The sequence below is a fragment of the Octopus sinensis genome, linkage group LG24, assembly GCF_006345805.1.
Source record: "Octopus sinensis linkage group LG24, ASM634580v1, whole genome shotgun sequence".
Lineage (NCBI taxonomy): Eukaryota > Metazoa > Mollusca > Cephalopoda > Octopoda > Octopodidae > Octopus > Octopus sinensis.
Genome location: NC_043020.1, coordinates 12,656,251 through 12,669,129, shown reverse-complemented (window position 1 = coordinate 12,669,129; position 12,879 = coordinate 12,656,251). Strand labels below are relative to the sequence as shown.

The following is a 12,879-nucleotide window of genomic DNA, read 5'->3' as shown; positions in this document are numbered from 1 at the left end:
CTCCTGCGCCTTTTATTTTACTCAGTCATTTGACTGCGGTGATGCTGGGGGCACGGCCTCGAAGAGTTTTAGTCGAACAAATCACCCCCCCCCCCAGGAGTTATTTTGTTAAGCCTACAACTTATTCTATTGGTCACTTTACGGGGACGTAAACACACCAACATTTATTGTCAAGCAGTGGTGAGGAACAAACACACACACAGGACAAACACACACACACACAAACGCTCGCGAACCCACACACACACACACACACACACAGAGGCGTGGCTGTGTGATAAGAAGCTTGCTTCGCAACTACATGGTTCCAGGTTCAGTCTCAATCCTTGACACCTTGGGCAAGTATCTTCTGCTAAATAGCCTCTGGCCAAACAAAACCTTGTGAATGGATTTAGTAAACAGAAACTGAAAGAAGCCCAACCACATGGTTCCGGGTTCAGAAACTGAAAGAAGCCCAACCACATGGTTCCGGGTTCAGAAACTGAAATAAGCCCAACCACATGGTTCCGGGTTCAGAAACTGAAATAAGCCCAACCACATGGTTCCGGGTTCAGAAACTGAAAGAAGCCCAACCACATGGTTCCGGGTTCAGAAACTGAAAGAAGCCCAACCACATGGTTCCAGGTTCAGTCCCACTGCGTGGCATCTTGGGCAAGTGTCTTCTACTATAGCCTCGGGCCGACCAAAGCCTTGTGAGTGGATTTGGTAGACAGAAACTGAAAGAAGCCCGTCGTATAGATGTATATATATGTATATATATGTATATATGTATGTGTGTGTATATGTTTGTGTGTCTGTGTTTGTCTCCCTAGCATTACTTGACAACCGATGTTGGTGTGTTTACGTCCCATCACTTAGCGGTTCGGCAAAAGAGACTGATAAAATAAGTACAGGGCTTACAAAGAATAAGTCCCAGGGTCGATTTGCTCGACTAAAGGCGGTGCTCCAGCATGGCCGCAGTCAAATGACTGAAATAAGTAAAAAAAAAAAAAAATGTATGTATGTATATAATATAAAATCCGTTCTGTCTGTGAGTGTGTGTCTTCTAGGATCTTGGGCACCCTCCATCCGATTGCGCTCAAATTTGATATGTAGATACCGACGGTATCAGGGCATGTATAAGTCTTGAAAAAATTACAAAAATCGATTCCAGGTGAGAATGCGATCGATAAAGCTGTGGGAACATGCATTTGTACGCGCAAGTACATCAGTCGAAATCCGTCTTTTGCTGGTGTCTCAAATTTAGGTTAAATCAGTGTTTCTCAAAGGGGAGGCCTATGGGACGGTCGGATAAGTTGTTTTGAGAAAATTTGGTTTAAATGTTTGATAACTCAGCACCGTCCATTGGACGGGCGGGGGAAGCGTTTTGCTCGTATATATATATATATATATATATATATATATAAATATTATACTTTATTTAAAGCAGCAGAAAATTCAACAAAACTTGTTACTCTGAGTTTCCTGTTGCCGTTCAAAAACTGTCCGATGAACGGCAACAGGAAACTCAGAGTAACAGGTTTTGTTGAATTTTCTGCTGCTTTAAATAAAGCATATTACTCTACCACTGGTATTTGAGTACTCTTTTTTCCACCTTGTTTACATTTATGTGTTTACTCCGGTATATATATATATATATATCAGGTTGGTGCAAAGGTAATGGCTGTTTTTTTTTAGAAGATAGTTTTAGATAATACTTTTTAAAATTGTGCCTCTTGCAATGTTCTAAGAATGTCACAATGAGTAATTTATACATTTTTCTTTCAGATTCTAATTGTATTGGCCATAATCTTCCGTTATATTCGCACCCATGTTCGTCCCATCTAAAGATCACACTAGACATGTCTTACTCTATGAGTTTCATAAAGGCGTCAATGCAAGCACAGCAGCAAAGTCTCTTCAGCAAGTTTATGGGGATGATGTAGTGAATGAAAGAAGTTAACTGGAGATGGTTTTCTTGCTTCAAAAGAAAGGATTTGAGTTTGAAAGTCAAGCCAAAAGAAGGCCATTCGAAACAACTTGATTCCGAAGAGTTGAAAGCTGTTGCTACAGAAAATCCAACCGCTGCAAATCAAACTTCTTAACCACACAGCAATAATACTGAAGCATGGAACAAACTGCCGGCATCGGTTGTTAGTTGTCGGAGCACTGCATCCTTCAAAACCTCCATGCTTCCCGAGATTCGCCAACACTACACCTGATTTCCTCCCCTCCATACACACGCTGAGGCATGGAACAAACTGCCGGCATCGATTGTTAGTTGTTGGAGCACTGCATCCTTCAAAACTTCCATGCTTCCCGAGATTCGCCAACACTACACCTGATTTTCTCCCCTCCATACACACGCTGAGGCATGGAACAAACTGCCGGCATCGGTTGTTAGTTGTTGGAGCACTGCATCCTTCAAAACTTCCATGCTTCCCGAGATTCGCCAACACTACACCTGATTTCCTCCCCTCCATACACACGCTGAGGCATGGAACAAACTGCCGGCATCGGTTGTTAGTTGTCGGAGCACTGCATCCTTCAAAACTTCCATGCTTCCCGAGATTCGCCAACACTACACCTGATTTCCTCCCCTCCATACACACGCTGAGGCATGGAACAAACTGCCGGCATCGATTGTTAGTTGTTGGAGCACTGCATCCTTCAAAACTTCCATGCTTCCCGAGATTCGCCAACACTACACCTGATTTTCTCCCCTCCATACACACGCTGAGGCATGGAACAAACTGCCGGCATCGATTGTTAGTTGTTGGAGCACTGCATCCTTCAAAACTTCCATGCTTCCCGAGATTCGCCAACACTACACCTGATTTTCTCCCCTCCATACACACGCTGAGGCATGGAACAAACTGCCGGCATCGGTTGTTAGTTGTCGGAGCACTGCATCCTTCAAAACTTCCATGCTTCCTGGGATTCATCAACACTACACCTGATTTTCTCCCCTCCATACACACGCAAGCATGTATCTGACTCATACACTGTTCACTTTTCAGACATTTCTACATTACTGCATGTACTTTATATGCACTTTCTGACAAGTTGTGGTGCACATGAGCACTGTATACAATAATTTCATTATTATTATTATTATAATACCTAAGTGCTCTCATTGTAAGTTGTGGGACTAGCTTTTCCCATGGCCAGCTTCGTGTTGCTACTTCAAGAGCTGTAGAAAAATGGTTGTCTCTTTATCATAGAACCACATGGCGAAAGCGAGAATACTGTTTATTCTAAGACTTTGGAAATGACCCAATAAGTAAATGAGTTCTATCATTGTAATTGCCATATCAATGACCATTTCCAGAGATCATGATACCTTACTTATGCTTGCAAAAATTTCCACCGCAATATTGCACTGTGTTATTTCTGATAAAGTGAGAGAGAGGGTGTGATAGAGAGAGAGAGGGTGTGATAGAGAGAGAGAGAGGGTGTGATAGAGAGAGAGAGGGGAGTCTGACAGAGAGAGAATGAGTGTATGATAGAGCGAGAGAGGGTCTGACACAGAGAGAGAGTGTGTGTGTGTGGAATTAGTTGAAATAAGTGGTGTGAGGAACAATAAGTCAAGGTTTGAAGCTAGTCACAATGAATGGGGAGGGGCAGATCACAATAAAACCATTGAGGAGAAGACTGCAAAACATTGTGCATTATGAGAGTATTGTAGTTCTTTTGAAGCATTGTGTATTGTTTGTAAAGAATAAAAAGTTTTAAATGGGTCAACAATGCACTACAATACAGACAATGGACTATATACCTGTTGTAATTTAGTCACCCATAATCTGATATATTTCGGAATAATATTCCTTCTTCAGATATTCTTAGATGGAGTCGTTGCTATAATCGGTTTTCTAACGGCTTTTCTTTTTTTATTTTGTGGAAGCATCTCAGCAGTGGTCTCACGATGCTCCTTCCAGAATTCCTCATGAATCATCTGTTGACACTAGAAGCCAACAAGCTAATGCCCAATATGTAGAGCTTTTAGTATCAATAGCATTTGTAACTGTGAATTGCTTGCAAGCAATATATATATATATATATATATATATATATATTATATATCATCATCATCATCGTTTAACATCTGCTTTCCATGCTAGCATGGGTTGGACGATTTGACTGAGGACTGGTGAACCAGATGGCTGCACCAGTCTCCAATCTGATCTGGCAGAGTTTCTACAGCTGGATGCCCTTCCTAATGCCAACCACTCCGAGAGTGTAGTGGGTGCTTTTACATGCCACCGGCACGAGGGCCAGTCATCGAATTTGATTCAAGGCCTATGCCAGGAGTGTAACCAGCTCACTTATGTGTACGTTTCCTTCATTGGACACTAAACTCTGCTTGTGTAGACCTGTTGAGGCAAGTGAAATCAAAAGAGAGAGAGTATATATATATAAATATATATATATATATATATATATACTTTATTTAAAAGCATCAGAAATTCAACAAAACCTGTTACTTGGAGTTTCTGCTGCTTTTAAATAAAGCATATTACTCTACCCCTGATATTTGAGCACTCTTTTTTCCACCTTGTTTCACATTTATGTGTTTACTCCGGTATATTTATATAATTATCATCATCATCATCACTTAGCGTCTGCTTTCCATGCTAGCATGGGTTGGACGGTTCAACTGGGGTCTGTGAAACCAGAAGGCTGCATCAGGCCCAGTCTGATCTGGCAGTGTTTCTACGGCTGGATGCCCTTCCTAATGCCAACCACTCCGTGAGTGTAGTGGGTGCTTTTTATATATATATATATATGAAGATGCATGGTCTAGTGGTCAGGGTGTTGCACTCATGATCACAGGATCATGGTTTCAATTCCTAGACTAGGTGGTGTGTTGTGTTGTGTTCTTGAGCAAAACACTTCATCACATGTTGCATGTTGCTCTGTGATCACGTCAAGATCTGATGCATGGTTCACTGTACACCTGTTCAGACAACGTCAATTCGATGGAGAGAGTGAGCTAACATACAACACATACATTTGATCACTATAAACAAATCCTTTGTGCAGGTCACTCGGCAAAAGATGAATACTCATATGTCATCTTTGATGGGAGAGTCCATTACATATATGTTTGTTTTATGTCATGTTATACATAAAAACAATTTAATTAATTCAGTATTATTCAATACTTTTTAATGGAGAACATATTAATTTTTACAAGGAAAAGGTTAAGAGTGACTTCACAGTGTAGGTTGCTCACCATCATCAGTTTGATGATAGCAAACTAGCCAAAACTTCAAAGTCACTGTCAACCTTTTTTCCTGTAAAAATTAAATTAATACACACTCATAAATACAGAAAAGGTTGGGTTTGTGAACTGTTAATAAAAGGTGGTTTGGTCAACTCGAGGCTGTTTTTATGTGAGATCAGCCACAGCTGGATAGGCCATGCATAAGATCTGGTCATCAAATCTAAGTAGAGACTTCAAACTTGAAATCTTCAAAGCCACAGTCCAACCAATTCTACTATATGGCTCAGAAACCTGGACGTTATCAAAGAAGCTTGAGAGGCGGTTGGATGGAACCTACACTCGCCTCCTTATGAGAGCTCAAAATCTCTTGTGGAAGCGTCATCCAACCAAAATGCAGATATATGGGAAGCTACCACCTGTGTCATCTCTTGTGAAAAGTAGGAGAGTCCAGTTTGCTGGACATTGTTGTAGAGCTGAAAGCGAGGCAATTTCTACTCTTCTCCTCTGGAAGCCATCTACTCGCAATACCAGAGGGCGCACACTCTCCTACCCTGATGTAATCTCCAGGGATACAGGCATCCAGCAACAGGACCTCTGTAATGCTATGATGGACCGTGAAGTCTGGCGTAGCATGGTAAATTCCATTGTCTCAATCACGGTCAAACAATGATGATGATAGCTCAAGCTGGTTGATGTTTTGTTTGTTGGCATTTGGTCTTACAGGTAAAGAATATTTACAGGTAAAGGTTGTATTTGAATTGAGGATATCATTACTGATTTATTATTCTTCATTGCTATGTCTTCTGTGACAAACATGATTTAACAAACATAGCATGTAGTATATGTTCATTAATTGATGATTCAGAAAATCCCCAAGTTCTACCAAATTTAAATCAAGAAAAATCACATATGAACAAGAGGGTAACAAAAGTCTCAAGTGTTATATTTGGGATTTCCAAGTGACACAAATGTAAATCCAGGTTTGATTTTGTTGATGATCAAATCTGCCCTCAAAAACACTGGCTGTCATCCTTTTCTGAAACAATTGAGACATTTGTTACCCTCCTCTTGTTCATATGTGATTTTTCTTGATTTAAATTTGGTAGAACTTGGGGATTTTCTGAATCGTCCATTAACGAACTAACTACTACATGCTGTGTTTGTTAAATCATGATGATCAGTATTGCATAAGGTCTGCTGATGGACAAAGGCTGTCAATGCCTTGCCTAATGTATAACCAGGTCTTTGAATGACTTTGAGGGTAGGGTATTAATGTTTAGTGTCAAATTAATTCCCTGAAATTTAAAATAGAGGCAGTTCTAGGTATGTCATCTGTGTGAGGAGTATAACAGATGCAGGCTAATATATTCCCTTGTGGTGGTGAGCTGGCAGAATCATTAGCACATTGGGCAAAATGCTTAGCGGTATTTCGTCTGCCGTTACATTTTGAGTTCAAATTCTGCTGAGGTCGACTTTGCCTTTCATCCTTTCGGGGTCGATTAAATAAGTACCAGTTATGCACTGGGGTCGATTACATCAACTGAATACCAATGTCTGTCCTTGTTTGTCCTCTCTATGTTTAGCCCCTTGTGGGCAATAAAGAAATAAGAAACGTTAGCAGGTCGGGCGAAATGCGTAGCCGTATTTCGTCTGCCGTTACATTCTGAGTTCAAATTCCGCCGAGGTCAACTTTGCTTTTCATCCTTTCGGGGTCGATAAATTAAGTACCAGTTACGCACTGGGGTCGATGTATTCGACTTAATCCGTTTGTCTGTCCTTGTTTGTCCCTTCTATGTTTAGCCCCTTGTGGGCAATAAAGAAATAAATATATTTATTTGTGTAATCTGTCCTTTTAAAACGGTTTTGGATAGCTGCTGTTGAAAACTGTTATAGTTATATTAGATATTGGTTCCAAATTCTGGCCCTAGGCCAACAATTTTGGGAGAGGGGGAGAGTCGATTACATTGACCCCTGTATTCAACTGGTACTTATTTTATTGACCCTGAAAATATGAAAGGTAAAGTCGACTCCGGCAGGATTTGAACTCAGAATGTAACGTCGGAAGAAATACTGCAAAGCATTTTTTCTAGTGTGGAAATGATTCTACCAGCTTGCTACCTTTAGTTATATTGGATATTAACAACAACAACGACCCATTGTTTGTATATTTATATGAGTATGAGGTTTAATGGAAAAAAATTTAAAAAATCAAAAATCAAAAAACACAGACAAACAAAACAAAAATATGAGCATTGCTGATTTAACCCTTTAGTGTTCTCATTATTCTGCCAAAATTAATCCTTTTTCGTCCACATTGTTTTGAACTAATCATGCATTATCTTGTAGCTATGAGATTTTGATGAGGTAGCTGTTAATTTTTAAAACAATATTGTAGGGTTGGTCTGAGAGACCAGATCTGGCCAGTTTGAACATAAAACAGGCAGAATACTTTTGGCCGGATATGGCCGGTTTAAATGCTAAAGGGTTAAAAAGGGCCCTTGATTCCTTTCCAGGAAAAGCCATGAAGCTGTCAATTGGTGCTATATATATGTAGTCCAGTTTACAAGTAAATAGAACTATGATTACAGTCTTCTAGATATTTCATTCCATATTGAATACATTAAGGGTTTTCTAACAGACAGACACGAGAAAAAAACTGAAATATTTTGCCCCCATTCCATCCTTCGTCTTTATAATAATAATAATAATAATTGCGTACAGTGCTCAGGTGCACTACAACTCATCTAAAGTGTATATATAATCAGGTGTAGTTTTGGCGGATTTCGGAAAGCATGAGGGCCTTAAAGGATGCAGTGTCATGGCAGTCAACAACTGACACAGGCAGTTTATTCCATGCTTCAGCAACTCTGAGCGTGAAAAAATGTTTCCGAAAGTCATGGGAGCTGTGTTGTTTTCTGACTTTGTAGGCATGTCCACGTGTGTTGGACACATGGAGATCAAAAAGGTGTTCAGTGTTGTTGTTGGTGAGGTGGTTGATAGCTTTGTGGGTGTTTACCAAGTCCGTCGCCAGACGCCTGAGCTTCAGTGAATCCATGCCCAGGGAAACAAGGCGCTCAGAATATGGTAGGTGTCTGATGGAGGGTATGCGTTTGGTTGCACGTCTCTAGACAGATTCCAGGAGGTCAATGTTCTGAGCAAGATAGGGGTTCCAAATTGATGATGCGAATTCCAAGTGTGGTCGTACCATAGCTGTAAAAGAGGATAAAAGATTTTGCATCCATAGAATTCTTTTTCGTTTTTTCACCATAAAATGGAGACAAGTTTAAAAAGTTTTAGACCTAAAAAGAACCCCTTAAGTTTATTTTAGTGACTGTGTGGTAAGTAGCTTGCTTACCAACCACATGGTTCCGGGTTCAGTCCCACTGCGTGGCACCTTGGGCAAGTGTCTTCTGCTATAGCCTCGGGCCAACCAAAGCCTTGTGAGTGGATTTGGTAGACGGAAACTGGAAGAAGCCCGTCGTATATATGTGTGTATATATATATATGTATGTGTGTATATGTTTGTGTGTGTCTGTGTTTGTCCCCCCCACCATTGCTTGACAACCGATGCTGGTGTGTTTATGTCCCCGTAACTTAGCGGTTCAGCAAAAGAGACCGATAGAATAAGTACTAGGCTTACAAAGAATAAGTCCTGGGGTCGATTTACTCGACTAAAGGGCGGTGTTCCAGCATGGCCACAGTCAAATGACTGAAACAAATAAAAGAGTAAAAAGCGAGTAGGCCTATTTGTCCCTCCCTTTTTCTTCTTTTTTTTTGAATACTTCAATTCCCGCCTCCTGAGAGCAACACTAAAGTACACAAACGATGAGACCCACAGCCAAACTGAAAACGAAATGCTTTGTGAAAGGAAAGATTGAAAAATATAGGAGAGAGGTCACGAGTTTGTTGGTTATGTTGTATATATAGAAAAAACTAAGGTCATAGTATGAATTTAACTGTCAGTGTTGTAGCAAACCTGTAATCTTGTTCTTTGTCACCAGGAAAAGCAACTACCACAGTCATAACAAGCGCTCTCAGTCAGTCGGTTTATTCAACCTGATTATATTTTTAGTTTAATCTCCTTAACAAAAGCAACACGTGAGTCATTTATTTAGGTGTTGTTTACTTTGGTTGTTGTCAGGTTTTTTTTATCATCTCGTCCGGGTACAGCCATTTCCTCTCGATTCTTTTTTCTTGTTTATTATATAAAACATGTTGGAACTGAAACCTGTGGTTGATATTGGACTTAATATCAAGAACTTTATTCAATCTCGCTCCTCGAAGAAGAAAACCTCACGTATGTTTTTACGCAATAATTGTTTGTATTTATAAAAGTTTTGACAGAGGGCAGTCTCTCTTTTTTATCTTCATTTATTTTACCTTTATTTTTTTGTCCTATTTATGTAATTATTCATTAATTGTCACGTCTGTCATTGAGTTTGTATGATATTTATCTTTTTGGTATATCTCTCTCAAAGCTGTGGTTCCCATTCGTTTCTATACCTTGCATAACAAGCAAATATTTTTCTGGTGCACTTTTGGAATAACTTCCTTCGAAGTCCCACACCTCATGGCCAAAGAAAGGGTAGCCCCACCTCCGTGTCCTTGTCTCTCAAACAACGGAAATTACGTTGCTGAAAAACACATTTCTTCCCCAAAAACTTCAGTGTTCTTTTTTTTATTTTACTTTTGTGTTTTTAGCAACTTTATTTCTTTATCTAATTCATTCGTCTTGAGGTATGGGACTTCGCAGGATAGCCATCTCAAAACTCAGCCAATTTCCATCCACTTCCAACAAAAATAAAATCCTATTTAAAGATGATCAATCGATTTTCTAATAATTGATTGAAATTAAATTGTCAGAATATTTATGTAAACATAGAAACGACATGCCTCTATATCGAAAATCGTTGTTTATGTACGGATTCGACATCTTTGGTAACCAAATTAATTAATTATTATTTTAATTAAATCACCTACACTAATGTGTGAGAATAAATTGAACTAAAAAAATATAAGATATTAACCCCGTTCGTAAATGTAAAATCAATTAGAAAGAAACAAAATAAAAAATTGAAATCTATAACAATTGGGAAAATTAATTTTTGAGACTTCTTGGTTTCTGTTTCTCAATCCCGATTCATCAAAACTTTGGAACCTTCCTTCTGACTGGGATCCATGGAATATGTCTGTGGAATCAGTGATTCTGTGATGTTTATCTTCGTTAACAAAACAGAATCGAATCTAGATTCACGCAAATATGTCATTGCCAACAGAATGAGAATTCAGTTCTTGGTTCTAATTCCTTAAAGGGTAGATTAAAGGTCATGGTAATATTTAAGTTTTAAGTTTCCAGAAAGTGAAAGCATTAGCTCTGTTGAAATTAAATGGAAACGGCTATAAAACTAAACTGAAAGAACACTGAACGATACAACTAACCAACACACACACACACACTCCGACTGTCTCTCTATCTTCCTCCCTAACTCTCTCCCCCGCTTCTTTCTCCTTCCTTGTCCTACTGGGGTGGCCAATTATCTCCTCTATAGTAAGATGACTACCTCTGTTCCCCTATTATACTCTAACCTCTCACCTATTTCTTTACTACCCACAAGGGGGCTAAACATAGAGGGGACAAACAAGGACAGACAAACAGATTAAGTTGAATACATCGAACCCCAGTGCGTAACTGGTACTTAATTTATCGACCCCGAAAGGATGAAAGACAAAGTCAACCGCGGCGGAATTTGAACTCAGAACGTAACGGCAGACGAAATACCTATTTCTTTACTACCCACAGGGGGCTAAACATAGAGGGGACAAACAAGAACAGACAAACAGATAAAGTCGAATACATCGACCCCAGTGTGTAACTGGTACTTAATTTATCGACCCCGAAAGGATGAAAGGCAAAGTCAACCGCCGCGGAATTTGAACTCAGAATGTAACGGCAGACGAAATACGGCTACGCATTTCGCCCGACCTTCTAACGTTTCTTATTTCTTTATTGCCCACAAGGGGCTAAACATAGAGAGGACAAACAAGGACAGACAAACGGATTAAGTCGATTATATCAACCCCAGTGCGTAACTGGTACTTAATTTATCGACCCCGAATGGATGAAAGGCAAAGTCGACCTCAGTGGAATTTGAACTCAGAATGTAACGGCAGACGAAATACCGCAAAGCATTTCGCCCGGCGTGCTAACGATTCTGCCAGCTCGCTGCCCTTTCACCTAACCTCTCACCTGGCACACAGCCACCTTCCTTGATTTCATTCTTTCTCTCAACTAAGAGGTCTTTGTTTCACAAATTACTTGGCAATACCATTGTTGCCGATGCCATGTAAAAGCAAGTATACCGGTGCCACATAAAGTCCATCCAGTACACTCTGTAAAGTGATTGGCAGGAAAGGCATCAAGCCACAGAGATCAAGCCAAAACAGATGACCGGAGCCTGGTGCAGCTCTCCAGCTTGCCAGATGCTGTCAAACTGTCCAACTCACACCAGCATGGAAAATGGACATTGAATGATAATGATGATTCTTGTATCTCAGGAGGGTCCATACCAGTAACAAACACACACACTGGTTGTATTTCACTTCTTTATCATCTGTCTCAGTTGGTTACTCTTACTCTTTACTCTTTTACTTGTTTCAGTCACTTGACTGTGGCAATGCTGGAGCACCGCCTTTAGTCGAGCAAATCGACCCCAGGACTTATTTTTGTAAGCCTAGTACTTATTCTATCGGTCTCTTTTGCCAAACCGCTAAGTTACAGGGACGTAAACACACCAGCATCGGTTGTCGAGTGATGTTGGTGGGGACAAACACAGACACACAAACGCATACACACACACACACACATATATATACATATATAGGACGAGCTTCTTTCAGTTTCCCTCTACCAAATCCACTCACAAGGCTTTGGTCGACCTGAGGCTATAGTAGAAGACACTTGCCCAAGGTGCCACGCAGTGGGACTGAACCCAGAACCATGTGGTTGGTAAGCAAGCTACTTGCCACACAGCCACTCCTACGCCAATTAATTAGCTACTCAGCCAATTAATTAATCTATTGTGTTAATTGTTTTCTCTTCAATTTTGTCATTACATAAAGAAAACTGTGAGACATTGCGTCTGATCAACCAAGAAAAAGATGGCAGTATTTTGTTCTCTTGGGAAGAGAAGCCAGCGAGAGAGGTAAGCGAAGAAGTACTTTGAGATTGTTTCTAATAATCTTGTGAAGACTTTTTAACATAATATTTTAGTGAACTTCAGAAAAAAAAAATTTTTTTCTATGGTCTGTGAAATCTTTTGAACATTTAAATAAGTTTTTCTTCATAATTTGGAAGTTTGTATAAGAAATCATTTCTTGGATTCTTAGCCAAGAATTGAAACCTCAGCCTCATTGCTTTTGGCATTAGTACAAGGAAGTTTATGAGGTTTCTTGGATTCTTAGCAAGGAATTGAAACCTAAGCCTAGATTTTTCTACAAAATCCTTTCCATTGCTTTTGGCATTAGTACTAGGAGGTTTATGAGGTTTTTTCTATTCTTAGCCAGGAATCAGTTTCTTACATTGAACAGATTAAGTAATTCCCCTAACTTTCTTTAACCCTTTAGTGTTTAAACCGGCCATATCTGGCTAAAATATTTTACCTATTTTATGTTCA

At 39.8% G+C, this 12,879-nt stretch overlaps 1 protein-coding gene across 3 annotated transcripts in view; it reads left to right on the top strand.

The window, feature by feature from the left end:
• LOC115223938 (protein pigeon) overlaps nucleotides 1-12,879 on the top strand; it is a 98,165-nt gene that overhangs the window by 2,266 nt on the left and 83,020 nt on the right. Inside the window, exons 1-2 of one of the 3 annotated variants that reach the window (XM_036512875.1) lie at nucleotides 9,153-9,483; nucleotides 12,324-12,408. In XM_036512875.1, the coding sequence (XP_036368768.1) occupies nucleotides 9,419-9,483; nucleotides 12,324-12,408 (150 nt within the window). In that variant the 5' untranslated portion in view covers nucleotides 9,153-9,418. Of the gene's footprint in view, nucleotides 1-9,152; nucleotides 9,504-12,323; nucleotides 12,409-12,879 lie in introns of those variants that run through there. The other 2 variants (XM_029794682.2, XM_036512876.1) reach the window with 2 other exon arrangements.